Source organism: Macaca nemestrina, chromosome 17, assembly GCF_043159975.1.
Source record: "Macaca nemestrina isolate mMacNem1 chromosome 17, mMacNem.hap1, whole genome shotgun sequence".
NCBI classification, from domain to species: Eukaryota; Metazoa; Chordata; class Mammalia; order Primates; family Cercopithecidae; genus Macaca; species Macaca nemestrina.
The window spans coordinates 83,452,249-83,467,969 of record NC_092141.1 but is presented as its reverse complement, the minus strand read 5'-3'; the positions used below and the strand labels follow the sequence as shown (position 1 = coordinate 83,467,969).

At 49.6% G+C, this 15,721-nt stretch overlaps 1 protein-coding gene across 2 annotated transcripts; it reads left to right on the top strand.

Annotated features, from left to right (window-relative positions):
- The first annotated feature begins 3,480 nt into the window (after window positions 1-3,480).
- LOC105469123 (CD300 molecule like family member b) lies at window positions 3,481-14,178 on the top strand. Of its 2 annotated transcripts, none has more exons than XM_011719726.2 (4): window positions 3,481-3,631; window positions 8,746-9,075; window positions 11,151-11,223; window positions 11,902-14,178. In XM_011719726.2, the coding sequence occupies exons 1-4, from the start codon at window positions 3,481-3,483 to the stop codon at window positions 12,062-12,064; spliced, it is 717 nt and encodes a 238-aa protein (XP_011718028.2). In that variant the 3' UTR covers window positions 12,065-14,178. The 2 variants fall into 2 exon arrangements, with proteins under 2 accessions (XP_011718028.2, XP_070939642.1); XM_071083541.1 differs by lacking the exon at window positions 3,481-3,631 and adding an exon at window positions 8,243-8,329.
- Window positions 14,179-15,721: the final 1,543 nt, after the last annotated feature.

Here is a 15,721-nt window from a genome sequence, read left to right as displayed (position 1 = left end):
ATAATTTCTCTATGAACATGGCATGTAATTCTAATTATTTATGAGCTTTTAAAATGTCTTTTAATAGCATTCTATTTTTTTTCACATCTGCAACAGATTTTTTAAAGGAATGGATTTTGAGAGAAAACAACATGGGCAGAAGCATGGAATAGAAAATAATTACAAATGTAGGCTATTCTGCTAATTGTTTTATAACCACAACAAACTAGTACAGAGAATGCCCTGTACAAAACACAACAAAGGTTCAAACATTGAGGTGTTCCCTTAGCAAGGCTGAAAATTTCAGTCTTTGGTATTTGGAATTTAGGCTGCAGTCCTATGAGGACTCATACAGGTATGAGGAGGTGGCTCATACCTGTAATTCTAGCACTTTGGGAGGCCAAGGTGGGTGGATCACCTGAAATCAGGAGTTTGAGACCAGCCTGGCCAACATGGTGAAACCCTGTCTCTACTAAAAATACAAAAATTAGCTACACATGGTAGCGGGCGCCTGTAATTCCAGCAACTTGGGAGGATGAGGCAGGAGAATCACTTGAACCCGGGAGGTAGAAGTTGCAGTAAGCTGAGATCGTACCACTGCACTCCAGCCTGGGTGACAAGAGCAAGACTCCATCTCAAAAAAAAAAAAAAAAAAGAAAAAAGAAAAACTACATAATTGGGCAAGGCCTCTTTAAGGGAAGGCGCATGCTCGATTGAACTTTATATCTTGCTATTATTATGGCCTGTGCTAAAGAATTTACCCTTAGAGGCCGGGCGCGGTGGCTCAAGCCTGTAATCCCAGCACTTTGGGAGGCCGAGGCGGGTGGATCACGAGGTCAGGAGATCGAGACTATCCTGGCTAACATGGTGAAACCCCGTCTCTACTAAAAATACAAAAAAAAAAAAAAAAAAACTAGCCGGGCGTGGTGGCGGGCGCCTGTAGTCTCAGCTACTTGGGAGGCTGAGGCGGGAGAATGGCGTGAACCCGGGAGGCGGAGCTTGCAGTGAGCCGAGATCACGCCACTGCACTCCAGCCTGGGAGACACAGCGAGACTCCGTCTCAAAAAAAAAAAAAAAAAACAACAGAATTTACCCTTAGAAAAATGGTTCTGGTTAACTTCTAGACTTAAAAACCCCCTTACTAATTAAGTACCATCTTAATCGGAAACAGAATAGGTGATTTAAAGGAATGTAGGAACCGAATGGCCATTTTCCTGCCAGTGGGACAATACTGAGACTAAAATTTGGCTATGGAAGACATCTTAACTCCTAAAAGCTAAAGGCAGAACTTTCAGAAGAGGCCTAGAGCCTGATTTCTTTTCTTTCTTTCTTTTTTTTTTTTTTTTTTTTGGTGACGGAGTGTCGCTCTTGTTGCCCAGGCTGGAGTGCAGTGGCATGATCTCGGCTCACTGCAAGCTCCGCCTCCCGGGTTCAAGCGATTCTCCTGCCTCAGCCTCCTGAGTAGCTGGGACTACAGGCCCCCGCCACCACGCCCGGCTAATTGTTTGTATTTTTAGTAGAGACGGACGGGGTTTCACTGTTTTAGCCACGATGGTCTCGATCTCCTGACCTCATGATCTGCCCGCCTCGGCCTCCCAAAGTGCTGGGATTACAGGCGTGAGCCACTGCGCCTGGCCCAGCCTGATTTCTGATCATGCAAAAAGAAGCTGCGGTTTGCCATGAAAAAAAATATGCTTTATGTAGAGGATTTCTATTTCTACTAGGTGGCACTGTTGACTTAGAAATACTATGTGCTCAACAGAGATGTGGTAGGGAGAAAGGGGAGAACTCTGTTCCTAGAAGAATGCAACCGCATCTTCCTGATTTTGCCTAACAGGATTACTTTCCTAGGCTGTAAAAATCGCTACACATTTCACACAGAGAAAGTGAAAGAGACCGCAGATAGAGAAGGAAGGAGAGTTTTGTGACAAGATTGAGGATTCTTTGCCAACACCCAGAATGGGCCACCAGAGGCTGGGTCCAGTCCAGGGGCGTTTGATTCATGCCAGGGTGTGCTCTGCCCAGAAATTCTTAGTTGCCTTAGAACTTTTCCCAGCCTTGCACAATGGCGAGGTCTTCCTGTGAAAAGAAGCTGATTTGAAACATGGCCAACATTCCCAATGACCCAGGGGTATTGGTGGGTTCTCCGTGTTCTCACCAGCAAGCCTCACATTCGAGTCTTTAGTATGGCAGCCAACACTAAGTGTATGTACCCGGCTGACGGATGCCCACTGACTTATTTTATTTTATTTTATTTTATTTTAAAATAGAGGCTAAGAGTGCCTTGGAATGACAGAACAGATTTTAAGCTCACTCCCATACTTACCACTCCGATGAATGCTGGATTTCCGGCCAATGCACCAAAATGATATGGCTCTGATGACTGGAGGAACACCAGGTTCCTTGGTCTCCTGCTGTTTTTAATAAAACAACATGCACACATGTGGAGTGGTTTTAAGGAGTGGAGAATTTAATAGACAAGAAAGAAGGAAGGAAGAGGCTCCCCCTGTACAGAGACTGAAGGAGGCGGGCTCCAAGCTGAAACAGGGAACCTCGAGTGTGGTGCAAAACGGCCAGTTATATGAGGAGGCTGGAGGAGGCGGTACCTGATTTGCATAGGGCCCAGGGGATTGGTTTGACCAGGTATGTCATTCAAGTAGCCCACGAAAAAACTAGCCCTGCTACCCTAGCCTTTTAATATGCAAATACAGGCGCCATGATGTTCTACACACATGGGGATTTGTAGGGGCGGCCATGTTGCCAGGCACATGTGGGGACAAGAAGAAGACTGCAGGAGTCTCCCTGTTTGGGTGGACCCAGTTTCTGATGGCCTGTATTTGCATATCAAAGCTTGCCTGCCCAGCTGTAAGAGCCAGGGCTTTTCTGCTAGACAAGAAACATTTACGGAGCTGCTTTAAAAGAAAAAAAAAAATCTTCCCAAGGACCCCTTTTCCTCTCTATCTACTTAAAATAATTTCTCAATAACTCCTATAACAACAACAAACATTATGAGCTCAATTAATAGATGCAATAACAGGCACAGAGATGTTGATTGCGTTATCCACAGTCACACAGCTTGTAGGTGGTGCTTGTGGGGTTAGAGCCAGGTCTGTCTGAGCCAACAGTCTGCGTGTTTATGCACTTGGCTGTTACACCTGAACAAACGAATCTTCAGGTGTGTCCAGCATGGCCCACCTGACATCTGAGTTGGGTGTTCCTTGCTGCTGGGACCCGTCACTGTGGTGTAGAACAGTTCTGAAATTGACTCCCAGAGTGTTATACCCCGTGGACCCAAGGTCTGCTAGGCCAGATGCCCCCCCATCCCACCCCTTTTCCCCCTCCCCTCCTGACCCTGCACAGTCCCCTCCCTCCTCTTTTTTACATAGTGACAGTGCTCAATCCCTGTGGCCCAGTCCTGCCTCTTTCATTGAATAATTAAAAGCAGGAACTACCCACTCTATAAAAGGAAGTGAATGATTAAGAAAGTCAAAGGCGGTCTAGATGCACAGAAGGTGCAAGCCTGAGCTCAGGCAGAACTTCCAGAGTGCATCTGGGATCCGCATTTGCCACTGGTTGCAGATCAGGTGGACGAGGAGCCGAGAAGGCAGAGCCATGTGGCTGTCCCCCGCTCTGCTCCTTCTCAGCCTCTCAGGTGAGTGGGGCTGGGGCCTTGGGCCCTTGGTATGACAAGGCCAGGGCAGGAGGCAGAGGGCATTTGTCCTTCCACATCCAGGGAAATGAGAGGTGGCTTTGTGAAGTCATTCAACAAAGGTGCACTGGGGACTGACATTGCGTGCTTCAGGGCCTGAGGACATCAAGAAAAAAGAGGAGGAGAACTGGCCATTAAAGAAGACTCCAAGCTTGAGGCCGTGGCTCATACCTGTAATCCTAACACTTTGGGAGGCCAAGGTGGGAGGATTGCTTGAGTCCAGGCATTTAAGACCAGCTTGGGCAACATAGTGAGACCTCGTCTCTAAAGAAAATGAACAAAAATTAGCTGAGCGTAGTGACACATGCCTGTAGTCCCAGCTACTTGGGAGGCTGAAGCTGGAGGATCCCTTGAGCTCAGGTATTCAATTCTGCAGAGTTGTGATCGCACCACTGCACTCCAGCCTGCGTGACAGAGTGAGACCTTGTCTCAAAAAAAAAAAAAAAAAAAAAAAAGAAAAGTAAAAAGACTCCAGCTGGCTTAGTGGGTGAGACATACACATAAACAATGAGCAATTGCAGGACACAATAAGGCATTGGTTGGAGGTGTGTGCGGAGGATGAAGCAGTTCTCTCTGGTGACTAGAGAAAGATGAAGCTGTGCACTTGATGTGCCCTGTAGGACGAAGGTCAGACACTCTAGAGAGTTGGGTGTGTATGTGGCTGTGTGTGTTGGGGGACCTGTGCAGAGAGATGGAGGCTTAGAAAGAATGGTGGATACATGCAGAGGGAGCTATCAGTGTGCAGGACATCTTGTGGGTGGCGAGTTGGATATGAGATTGGAAACACAAAAGACAAGATTATGAAGGCCTTCCACGCCATGCTCAGGAGCTGAGACTTTCAAAGAAAAAACTTCTCAAGAACCCAGGTGGAAAGTGGGAAGGGCTAGATGATCTTCTCCATGGCAAACCTTGGTGGATACCTAGAGGGCATTAGGGGACAATCCAGAATTTTACACATGGTATACAGTATGTGTGGGCCACACAGTTCTCTCCTGGAGCCTCGGGACTGACCATCTGGCACAGATAGAGCAGTCCACAGAGGTACAACAGGAAAGAGCACAGCTGGAGAGTTCTGAGACCCAACTCCAGTCCTGGCTGGACTTCAGCCCTTCGACCAGTTCAACAGGGCTCTGCTCCAAGCTGACGGCTGCCCTGTCATTTCCATCCCTATCGTTCCTCATACCAACTCTTGACAACACATAGAAGCCTGATTAATAGTTCCAGCCATCATATTCTGTGGTTAGAGAAACCCCCACATATATTTTTAAATGGGCCTAATTACATTGTGAGCCCTTTACAGTTTGAATGACTGAAGCTAGGATTCATGACACTTTGTTCAAGGCAGCAGCATCTCTTTTCTGCTGTTAGTGATTGCTGACAAATCCAATTTATGTTTTTGGGTATATTGTTATTGTTTTTGTTTTTTGTTTTTGAGACGGAGTTTCACTCTGTCGCCCAGGTTGGAGTGCAGTGGCACAATCTTGGCTCACTGCAACCTCTGCCTTCCGGGTTCAAGTGATTCTCCTGCCTCAGCCTCCCAAGAAGCTGGGATTAAGGCACCTGCCACCATGCCTGGCTAATTTTTGTATTTTTAGTAGAGACAGAATTTCGCCATGTTGGCCAGGTTGGTCTCGAACTCCTGACCTCAAATGATCCACCCACCTTAGCCTCTTAAAGTGCTGGGATTACAGGCATGAGCCACCGTGCCTGGCCTCTAAAAGATTTTTAGATGCTCAGGGCAAGTGCAGCTGACGATGAGGAGGAGACAGTGTCAGTACCCAACTCAGGCAGTGGTATGGAGAGGAGAGCAGAGGGAGCTGTTAGTGTGCAGGACAGCTTGGGGGTGGCGATTTGGATATGAGATTGGAAACACAAAAGACAAGAGTATGAAGGCCATAATCCTCAGGAGGGGAGAGTTGGGGAGGATGCTGCTGGGACTGGGAAGACCTCTCCAGATGCCACCGCCATGATCTAGGCACAGATGAGGTCCTGACCTGTTGATGAGCTGTCACTGATGGAGCAAACCCCAAATGTCTGGTATTGGACTATATCCAAGTCTTCTTTTAAATTTAAAAGTAAATAATTTTTGAAGACAATGCCTCACTGTCACCCAAGCTGAAGTGCAGTGGTGGGTGATTGTAACTCACTGCAGCCTTAAACTCTCAGGCTCAAGCGATCCTCCCACCTCAGCCCCCCAAGCAGCTGGGACCACAGGCATGCACCATCACTCCCAGCTAATCTTTTACTTTTGCAGACACAGGGTTTCACCATGTTGCCCGGCTTAGTCTGGAACTCCTGGGCTCAAGCGATCCTCCTGCCTCAGCCTCCCACAGCTTTGCAATTACAGGCGTGAGCCACCTTGCCCAGCCTACACACATCCAAGTCCTATTACCACCTTCAAAGTAGAGTGTAGCGTGACTGTCTTATGAATAAGGAAGCAAGACTTGCAGAGGTTAAGCAACTCTGCCAGGGTTTCCCAACTAGTTCAGCATCAAGTCTTTCTGCATTTAAAGCTCACATTTGCCCTGCTGCCATGCTGTCCTGGGGGCTGTGATGACAGAGATTGAAAGATGAAAAAAACCTGAGGAGCATCTCTAGGATAGAGCTAACTAAACTGGCTACCAATCAGCTCTTGGGGCTGAAGGAGAGGACAGCATGAAAGAAGATGCCAAGCTCTTCTGGAAGGCTGGGTGGTGGAGCTGCTGGTTTGAAGAGAATCAAGTTGGTTCTGCTGATTGAATGCTATGTTAATTTCCAGTGGCTGCTGTAACAAATTAACATGAACTCTATGGCTTAGAACTGCACAATTTCATCATCTCATTGATGCTTCTGAAGACCAGAGCCTGGCATGGTCTTACTGGTTAAAATTGAGGTGCAGGTAGGGTTGGGTTTCTTTAGAGCAGTGGTCCCCAACCTTTTTGGCATCAGGATCTAGTTTCATGGAAGACAATTTTTCCACACCAGGAGTGGGGTGAGGATGGTTTGGGATGATTCAAACACATTGCACTTATTGTATACTTTATATTATCATTATATTGTAATATATAATGAAATAATTATACACTGCACCATAATGTAGCATCTGTGGGAGCCCTGAGCTTGTTTACCTGCAACTAGACGGTCCCATCTGGGAGTAATGGGAGGCAGTGACAGATCATCAGGCATTACATTCTCATAAAGTGTGCAGTCTAGATCCCTCACATGTGCAGTTCACAATAGGGTTCGCACTTCTATAGGACTCTAATGCCGCCGCTGATCTGACGGGAGGCGGAGGACAGGTGGTAATTCGGACAATGGGGAGTGGCTGTAAACACAGATGAAGCTTCACTTGGTTGCCCACTGCTCACCTCCTGCTGTAAGGCTCAGTTCCTAACAGGCCATGGGCTGTTACCCATCTGTGGTCCCGGGGTTGGGAACCCTCTTCTAGAGGCTCTTAGGGGGAATCTGTTTCCCTGCATTTTCCAGCTTCTAGAAGCCATCTGCTTTTCTTGGCCGGTGGCCTCTTCCTCCACTTCAAAGCCAGCAACAGAGCATCTTCCAATCGGACTCTCCCTCAACCCTGTTTCACTTAGAATATCCGTGGAGATTATTCAGGATACTCTTCTTGTCTCAAGGTCCCTAACTTCATCACATCTGCAGAGTCCCTCTGGCCATGTCAGGGGACATATTCACAGGTTCTGTGTATGAGGATGCCAACACCTATGGGGGACATTATTCTACCAACCACAAATGCAAAGTTCAAGAAAACTAAAACAGCTTCAGGGAGAAGGCCCAAGCTGTGAGGACGCGGCACCTGCCTGGGAAATAGACCCGGCTCTCTCCACCCTGCAGAGACCCCCGGCCTGGGCCTGAAGCTCTGAGGCCACGAGACAGTCAAGGGAGGCTACCTTTGTGATTCTCTGCCCCTTTATCCACTTCTGAGTGATCAAGAAACCCGTGTCATTGCCAAGGAAAGAGCCTATCTGCACACAGCCTAACTGGAGTCAATCAGTGGAGGCACAGGCAGCCATTTGATGATGCTCACCTCTAATCTGCTTAGCTTTCACCAGGCCTTTGTTACTCTGTCACATCCAAAGCCTCACTAGAAAAAAATACCAAAGGAGAGTAGTTCAGGATGGGAGAGGAAGTGCATTCCATTCTGCAACATACGAATTTGGTGTGGAGACATCCAGCGTGTGTTTGTAAATGGTGGACTTACTAAGGGGAGTCTGAGCTGCAAATATGGATTTGAGAACCATTAGGAAACAGGTAATCATTAAAGCCATGGAAATGGAGAGACTCCCTCCATGGAGGCTTGGCAGGGGAGACAAGACGAAGGCTGGAGAGGAAACCCTGGGTACCCCCACAGGGTGCTGGGTCTGGCTCACAGGAGCTGGCTTGGGACACCTTTTCCCAGTTCTGTGTCCAGTGACATCACATGGATTACCTGACATTTGCCACTGTGGGAGTAGTTACACTACGGAATTTGGCAAATATTAAAACCAGAGATTTTTTTCTTTTCTTTTCTTTTTTTCCTAGACAAGAGTCTCACTCTGTTGTCCAGGCTGGAGTGCAGTGGTATGATCTCAGCTCACTGCAACCTCTGCCTCCCGGGTTCAAGCGATTCTCGTGCTTCAGCCTCCCACGTAGCTGAGACTATAGGTGATTGCCAGCACGCTCAGCTAATTTTTGTATTTTTAGTAGAGACCGGGTTTCACCATGTTGGCCATGCTGGTCTGGAACTCCTGACCTCAGGTGATCTGCCCACCTTGGCTTCCCAAAGTGCTGGGATTACAGGTGTGAGCCACCGTGCCCAGCTCCTAAACCAGAGATTTTTTTCTCCCAGAGGGCTGGTAGTTAAATATTTGGCTCCGATGAGAACAGCATTGAGAGGACAAGGAAAGAAGGTGGTAGGAGACCATGGTGTCACATGCTAAGCAGGTGTAGAAGCTGGTGGGGGGCTGGACTGAGGGGGAGATGGGGATGAGGAATTGGGTGTGCTAGAGACACACTCGGGACTCTTAAACACCAAACTGGCTCAGGCAACAGGAGTTGTATCTTGGGATTCTGTTTTGCAGGCTGTTTCTCCATCCAAGGTCCAGTGTCCGTGAGAGGTCCAGAGAAGGGGTCCGTGAAGGTGCAGTGCCACTATAAGCGAGGATGGGAGACCCACGTCAAGTGGTGGTGCCGAGGGGCGCGCTGGGTCTCATGCGAGATCCTCATTCAAACCAGAGGGTCGGAGCAAGAAGAGAAGAAGGACCTTGTGTCCATCAAGGACAGTCATACAGACTGCACATTCACTGTGACCATGGAGGGGCTCAGGCAAAATGACTCAAACATTTACTGGTGTGGGATTCAGAGACTAGGACCTGACCTTGGGACTCAAGTGCAACTGACTGTTGACCCAGGTAAGAACTTTCTCATCTACACAACGAGGCCCTGGAGCTCAGGGCTGGGAAAGTCAATGCTCTGACCTGCTCCTCCCCAAGGCTGAAGGGGAATGACGGTGAGCCTAAGAGAGACAGCGAGAGAGAGAGACAGACAGACAGACGGACTGGGAGGGAGGTGAGAGAAACTAAGGGAGAGTGGCGGCCAGCATTGCTCTGCCATCTCAGTCCCTGAGGTCTCTCCAAGGAATCCAGGTGGGGCTTGGGATGGGGGTGAGAATGGGGACTTCAGTTTTGGTGACTGGTGGCCCAGCCCTGCTCATGACATGGCAGAGAGGGAACCTAGAGCGGCCCAGGGAGTCCTAGTGTTGAGTCCCAGTAACTGCACCAACCCAGAGTAGCTCTGGGCATCTTACAGTACCCTCCTTTCTAGGTCCCCAGCCACCTGCTCTGCTACTTTATCTGGCTGTGTAAGATGAGCACGGGGTAAGAAAGTTCCAGGGAGATGCATGGGTGACAGTGGACGCTTTAAAGTGAAAGGATGGCTTCAATCACGGGCAATGTCAGGGACCTCTCTGGTTGCCCTGGCATCTCCTCCATGCCTTGGACTCCACTGACAGACTCTGGGGTCGTCCTGCTGCTGTTGCTGGAGTCTGGGAAGCAGCCCCCAACCTCCACTTCCACCCACACACCCGTACTCAGTACTTCATCAGCTCAGTGTCCACTTGGATCCATTTGGTGGTGATGTGGAAATAGACAATGCCGGCCCTAGAACAAGCCTGTATACTGTTGGGGTTGGTACCAAAGAGGCACATGGACACAGTGGCTACAGCTGGGTAAAGAGGAGTCCAGAAAGGGTCAAGCAAGACTTCCCCAGGGCTGCCAAGTAGGGGAAGCCCAGAATATCTATGGGGGCAGAGAGGGGATTGAGCAAGACATGCAGGTGGTACAAAGAGCCAAAAGCCATGGCCAGTGTGGCGCTTTAGGGAGAGAGATGTTCTGGAGTGTTGGGTGGGGAACCTACAGGGGTACCAGTCTGTAAGACGATCAGGGGCTTCATAGGAACTGTTGTGACTGGAGTTACCTGCAGCTTAGACAGGAGCCTACCTAGCGTGGCCCCAGCCTGGGCCTTTTTTGTTTGACTTTGTTTTGTTTTTTGAGACAGGGTTTCTCTCTGTAGCCCAGGCTGGAGTGCAGTGGGGCGACCTTGACTCACTGCAGCCTCGACCTCTTGGGCTCAATTGATCCTTCCACTTCAGCTTCCTGAGTAGCTGGGACTATAGGGGCACATGACCACGCCTGGTTCATGTTGTATTTTTTTGTAGAGACAGGGTTTCACCATGTTGCCCAGGCTGTTTTCAAACTCCTGGGCTCAAGCAATCTGCCTCCCTTGGTCTTCCAAAGTGCTGGGATTACAGGCGTGAACCACTGCCCCTGACAGCCTGGGACCATTGAGAAGAATTTGCTGGGGCCGAGGACTGAAATAAAAGATCACTGTTGGGTCATGGATACTCAGTGCCGGGCTGGGCTCAGGGGCCCCCCCACCAGACTGCCCCCAACAAATTGCCTGTATAGTTGCTCCTAAAAATGTTCCGTTCCTCATAGTCGGTGTTCTCTATTTAACTGGAGTGTGCCCTTTTCTTCATGAGCCTTCTGGAGCCCCCTTTCCCTTTTTCTGGACTACCCCAATTTCTGGACAGCCCATTTTCAGCATCTTATCTCCTTAAGCCCTGCTCAGGCATCACTCCAGAGGAAAAGACCAGAAATTTATTTCCCCATCCAATAGTCCCACTTACAAGATAGGTGGAAAGAAAGTATGAAAAAACCTCTCTCCCCCCCATAATAGACTACAGTGCTTACTCCTATTTATTTTTTAATTTTTCTTGCCACACCTGAAAATGATGGGAAAAAATGTCTGTGTGTTGAGATTGAGGTGACTCAGTAGAAGCACGAGGGGCTGTAGCAGGAGAGAAAAATCCTCCTACTCCAGGGGAAAGGGTCTTCTGGTGAGGGCTGGCAGGGTTGGGTGGCTTTGTGACCCATGCACGAGCTCCCACCTGTGCTAATAACCTATGGCTGACTTTGCCTGTGTCTAGAGGGAGCAGCTTCCGCACCAGCAAGCTCATCTGTCAACAGCAATATCAGGGTGTCCATCAGCACCCACAAGAGGTGAGTCATGTGGTTCTTTCTCCTGCCCCTACCTGGGGTCCCTCCTAAGGGGAAGCCAAGCCTGAGAACTCCTGCCTGTCACCAAACACCAACACCTGTTCTAGCCAGAGTCGAGGCCCCAAGCCCACCCTCCATCACTCTCCTGCCCCCATCACTGCAATCCACCATCTCCCCACTCTAGCTCTCACCAGAAAACCACTCTGCAGAACTCTTCTCAGTGAGCATCATCCGCCCAGTCAATCGGTCAACCTTGTATTGGTGGCCTCATGGGTGTCAGGGGGAGATAAGATACCACCCTCTGTGGTGCAAGACATCAAGGAACACAGAGCAGGAAGGGTGATTTACCAGCCTGGAGCTGGCATTAGCAGGAACAGAGGCAGGAAACACAACCTGTATTTGGTGACCTCTGGTGCTTCTGTTGAGCCGAGATGTACTTTGAGCAAAGAGGGTCCCAGAAGGTAACGTTAGAAAGGAAGACGGGCCCCGTGCGAAACCAGCCAAGGTGACTGTTGGAGGAGCCCTTGAGGTTGAACCAAGGAGGAGGTTTACAGGGATCTTCAGAGTGGGGTTGCCCAGCCCAGGGTCACAGGCTTTGACTGATGGCTCACAGGGTTAGGGGATGGGAGTGACATGGCCTGGGGGTGCCCAGGGCTCTGAGCACTGTGTCCCCTTCCCCAGGAACCACTACATGCTCCTGGTATTTGTGAAGGTGCCCATCTTGCTCATCTTGGTCGGTGCCATCCTCTGGTTGAAGGGGTTTCAGAGGGTCCCCGAGGAGCCAGGGGACCAGCCTATCTACATGAACTTCTCTGAACTTCTGACTAAAGACATGGCCGCTTAGAGAGATGGATCTGCAGAGCCTTCCTGCCTTGGACCACGTTTCCAGAAGAGACTTGGGCTGTGGAAGGAACATCTCTGAGTCCTCTGGATGCGGCAACTGAGATAGGGGCCCTGGCCTCTGCCCTGGCCTTGGAGCTGGTGGGCACCTCCCTGCCCACCAGGGCCGGGGCCTCTCCCAAGCCACTATCACCTCCTGGGGTGCCAGCACCTGTTCTCTTGGTCAGGAGCTGCAGAGATGGAGCTCAAGCCTGGATGACTGTGTCCCCACTGCTGGAATAACTCTGGCACAGAGCATGGGACCAATGTACAGAGAGAAGTTGGGGGAGACCCCCCAGCTCTAGACTTCCATCATCCCGGAGACCAACTCAACACTGTCTTTGCCTTAGAGCCTGATATATCCATTTTTTAAAAATATTTTTTCTGGCAAAGTTGGGTTTTAATAACTTGTGTTCATAAGAAACCTATCTGATCCCACACACAAGGAGAGTGATTCTGGGATGAGTTCCTGATTCTAGGGCATGAGGGGCTGGATGGACCCTTTCCCCAGGGAGGACATGGCTCTGAGTCCATAGGGTTGAGGAGGAACCTCCCCCTCCCACCTCCTCCTCCTCCTCGATCCCCAAGCTCCCTGCCCACTCCCCCACCTCTGGGGGGCTGCAGCTTGGGAGCCTCCTCAGCGTGACAGCTCAGGTCTCCTCCCCAAAAGAGCCTGTTGGGCCTCAAGAACCACCTCCAGGTGGGGAGGGCAATAACAAAAACCATCGCAGGAAATGGCACCCTCCCTTTTCAGTAATGTTGAAATCATGTTACTCATGAAAACTGTCCTAGGGAAGTGCTGCTGTCTCCTCACATGCCTCACCAACGGCGATGAGGCCCTTAAATGTGGTCACTTTGTGCTGTATAGGTGAGGGACCACACACCAAAGGGACCTTCACTTCTTGTGAGGAGAACCAGCCCCATGTGAGACACTCTCCCTCCCCAACCTGCACACGCAAACACACCACACATGTTCAGCATGTTGCCCTTTGAACACCCATGAGGACGCCTCCCTCCTGCTCTTGGTTCTAACAGGGAGCTCTGACTGTCAGCAGTGGATAAAGGAGAGGGGGCCCTCTGGTCCCTAGCATGGCAACCGGAGCCTCCCCTTCCCACTGTGACTCTTTAACCCCCTCTTGTTGTCCTTCAGCCAAAGAGAAACTTTCTCTGACTTTCATCTGAATTTAGGGCTCTGGCCAATGATGGGCCTGAAAATTCCATAATGGCCAGAAAGGAGAGTTCGAGCCGGGCTAACACCCCCTGAGTCATTCTGTGGGGGACCAAGACCCACAGTCCACCACCCCCAGGGCCCTGCTTCCTGGAATGCTTTCCTGGATCCAGCCTCCCAAAGATCTTGCCAGACCCAGGGAGGACCGCACTGCTCCACGAGAGGGAAAACCAAAGCACGATGCTTCGCCAGCTGGACTCAAAGGGGCGAGGGGCCACTGGCGCTTGTCAAGGTGATGTCATTCTTTTCCCACCGGTTCTTCCTGTTGATATTCAATGAATCCCTCAATCTCTCTGGAGCTAGTGTGGCTGGGTTGTTATTCTTGTGGCTCCATCGAGGAGAATCCACCAGAGTAAAGTAGGCATCTATTGTCTGTCTGCCCACCCAGCACACACGCCCTTACACCACTACCCACGTACACATTTCTAGGAAATACCCCTTGGGATTCCAACGCAAGCTGACAAGCAAAGCCTGCCTAATACACCCATTCTCTGGGATAGAGAGAAAGACGGAAAGTCAATAAATGAGCCAGTAGTGCTGGCATTGCATTTTACAGCAAATGTGTTTCAACTGGGAGCTTGGAGCCAAAGCCCTCATGCCCTTTAATAGCCACAGACCATGAGGATTTGTCATAAACTGATTTTCACCCTTAATGGAACCAAAAGTTAGTGACGTGCTGGGCATGGTGGCTCCCATCTGTAATGCCAGACCTTTGGCAGGCTGAGGCAGGTGGATCACCTGAGGTCAGGAGTTCAAGCCCAGCCTGGCCAACATGATGAAACTGCTGTGTCTACTAAAAATACAACAATTAGCTGGGTGTGGTGGTGTACACCTGTAGTCCCAGCTACTCGGGAGGCTGAGGCAGGAGGATATCTTGAACCCGGGAAGTGGAGGTTGCAGTGAGCCGAGATTGTGCCATTGTGCCATTTGTGTCTGGGCGACAGAGGACACAGCAAAACTCTGTCAAAAAAAAAAAAAAAAAAAGGTGGGCAGGTATGGTTCTTACTCTTTTTTTTTTTTTTTTTTTTTTTTTGAGACGGAGTCATGCTCTGTCGCCCAGGCTGGAGTGCAGTGGCCGGATCTCAGCTCACTGCAAGCTCCGCCTCCCAGGTACACGCCATTCTCCTGCCTCAGCCTCCCAAGTAGCTGGGACTACAGGCGCCCGCCACTTCGCCCGGCTAGTTTTTTGTATTTTTTAGTAGAGACAGGGTTTCACCGTGTTAGCCAGGATGGTCTCGATCTCCTGACCTCATGATCCGCCCGTCTCGGCCTCCCAAAGTGCTGGGATTACAGGCTTGAGCCACCGCGCCCGGCCGGCTCTTACTCTTTTAAGAGAAAAGCACAACTTCTCCTTCCCACAGGCTTTTACTTCTGAACAACTGCACAACCACAGAGGAAGTTCAGAGCTGAAGGCAGCTGGCCAGGGGCAGTAAAGAGACAGCAGTGGGAAGGGCCCTCACCAGGGCGGGGGGCATGGGTTCCTTCTTCCCCTTTTTAAAAATTGTGGTAACAAATGAACAAACAAAAAACACCTAACACGAAATCTGCCCTCTTAACAAACTCTTAGGTGTGCAGTACACTATTCTTAATTATATGCACATTGCTCTACAGCAGAGTTCTAGAACTTTTTCACCTTGCATGACTATATCACGCCCATTGAATAGCAACTCCCCCTTTCCACTCCTCCACCAGCCCCTGGCTGCCACTGTTTTACTTTTTGCTTCTATGAGTGTGACTAGTTTAGCTACCTCATGTAAGCAGAACCATGCAGGCTTTAACCTTCTGTGACTGTCTTATTTTAGTTAGCATAATGTCCTCAAGATCCATCCATGCTGTTGAATATGGTAGGATTTCCTTCTTTGTTAAGGCTGAATAAAATTATATTCCATCGTAAGATAAAGAATATGTAGCATATATACATAATGGAATACTGTTTAGACATAAGAAAGAACAAAATTTGACTGGGTGTGGTGGCTCATGCCTGTAATCCCAGCACTTTTGGAGGCCGCGACAGGTGGATCACTAGGTCAAAAGATCGAGACTATCCTGGCCAACATGGTGAAACCCCGTCTCTACTAAAAATACAAAAATTAGCTGGGCATGGTAGTGTGTGCCTGTGGTCCCAGCTACTCGGGAGGCTGAGGCAGGAGAATTGCTTGAATCCAGGAGGTGGAGGTTGCAGTGAGCCAAGATTGTGCCACTGCACTCCAGCCTGGAGACAGAGCAAGACTCCGTTTCAAAAAAAAAATTCTATAGCTTGTGGTAACATGGGTGAGCTTGGACGGCGTTATGTGAATGAAATAAGTCAGGCACGAAAGAGAAATACTGTTCTCAAGTTGATCTCAAGACATAGAAAGTAGAACAAGACGGCCGGGCGCGGTGGCTCACGCCTGT

Coding starts and splice junctions, on each gene's coding strand:
- LOC105469123 (XM_011719726.2), top strand. CDS start 3,481: ATGCACAGAAGGTGCAAGCCTGAGCTCAGGCAGAACTTCCAGAGTGCA. Junction 9,076..11,150: donor GCAACTGACTGTTGACCCAG/GTAAGAACTTTC, acceptor GCCTGTGTCTAG/AGGGAGCAGCTTCCGCACCA. Junction 11,224..11,901: donor TCCATCAGCACCCACAAGAG/GTGAGTCATGTG, acceptor CCCCTTCCCCAG/GAACCACTACATGCTCCTGG.